Here is a 1,313-nt window from a genome sequence, read left to right on the forward strand (position 1 = left end):
TGCAGTCAAGGGTGAAGATCATAAAAGACATTGATTGATGAACACAAAAAAGAACAACCACACAAACCACAATAAATTTACATTTAGACATTATGAGTGCATTTTGTTAATTATATTTTTCATCGGTTTTGTTGTTTCAGCAAATGAAAAAGAAAATATACAGTATTAACTAGTCAGTGAAATAACACTTGTTGAATGCCTAAAATCCTTATGCTATGAGTATTATGTACTTATCCAACTATGGTAAGGTTTGAACTAGATCCTTTTTGATAGGCAGGACAAAATTGATATTTATTGCATTCTTATTTCATTTTTTTTCACTAAATTTTGCTCATTATTACAAATAATTGAGTACAACTTAATACTGATAATCATTGAATTTGTTCAAGAGAGGATATCAACATTTTTGTACTGTATAATTAATTTTAACAGATTGTAAATCAAATATAAAAGCAAGTAAATTGGTTGCTATTGTTAAGTTTATAATGTATTCCTTAAATGTTCTCATAGATACGTACACATCCATCCCTAGAACTAGTGTATGTCACATGATGTCTTCTCACTATTGAACTTATTGGATCAATATCAGTACCAGTTATATGATCATTGAGTAATGTGTCATCATTATAACTCCAATTAATGCACACCCCATTCTCTGCAGTAAAAAAAGAAATAATAAAATAAAATATAAAAGAACTCAAAGAAGAAAAGAGGATGAGGGAGTATGTGTTACTTACTGTGTCCTACTAATACTTTATTATTATTATAATACAGTGAACATATTGGTGATGATGATAATCTCATTGTCTTTAATGGTGACCTGTATAAACATACAATACAGTTCACTGGAAGCATTATCTACTGAATCTCTATCCCTCCCCCCCTCTCTCTCTTCCTCTTACTTGATATGTCTTAAGTCCAGTAGTATCAGTTCTCCATTTTCATTTCCAATAATTAGTTTATCCTCACTATCAATGGTGACTCCTCTCATTAAAGGAGCAGGATCATTATGAACATAATTACTGATCTATAAATTAATATAATGGACATACTTATAACACATGAAGATAATTATGATAACATGTACACGTATATGCATCAGATAAAAATTGTAAAAATAAAAATTCTCTCCTTTTCATTTTCAGTAAGATTTGGCCAATGACTGTACTATAGTACAGGTACTTTTGCCTGATTTTTGAGTAACTTAAAAAATTCGTAAAAATTCAAAATTTAATTGGAATCAGATCAAACTTTTCACACAAGATAAGTACATGTATAGACCACCCTAGGCGTGAATTGGAAAAGTTATGAAT

The 1,313-nt window shown here is 29.5% G+C and overlaps 1 protein-coding gene across 1 annotated transcript; it reads right to left on the reverse strand.

Annotated features, from left to right (window-relative positions):
* Positions 1 to 468: 468 nt before the first annotated feature.
* Positions 469 to 1,027, reverse strand: LOC109593178 (proteasomal ATPase-associated factor 1-like; the record flags this gene model as incomplete). Its single annotated transcript, XM_020008377.1, has 3 exons — positions 469 to 655; positions 738 to 820; positions 903 to 1,027. Coding segments are annotated over 3 exons (369 nt in total), but the record flags the coding sequence as incomplete, so codon positions are not given.
* Between the last annotated feature and the right edge of the window lie 286 nt (positions 1,028 to 1,313).

Source organism: Amphimedon queenslandica, unplaced genomic scaffold (assembly GCF_000090795.2).
Source record: "Amphimedon queenslandica unplaced genomic scaffold, v1.1 AMPQUscaffold_2586_Cont25412, whole genome shotgun sequence".
In the NCBI taxonomy this organism is placed as follows: Eukaryota; Metazoa; Porifera; class Demospongiae; order Haplosclerida; family Niphatidae; genus Amphimedon; species Amphimedon queenslandica.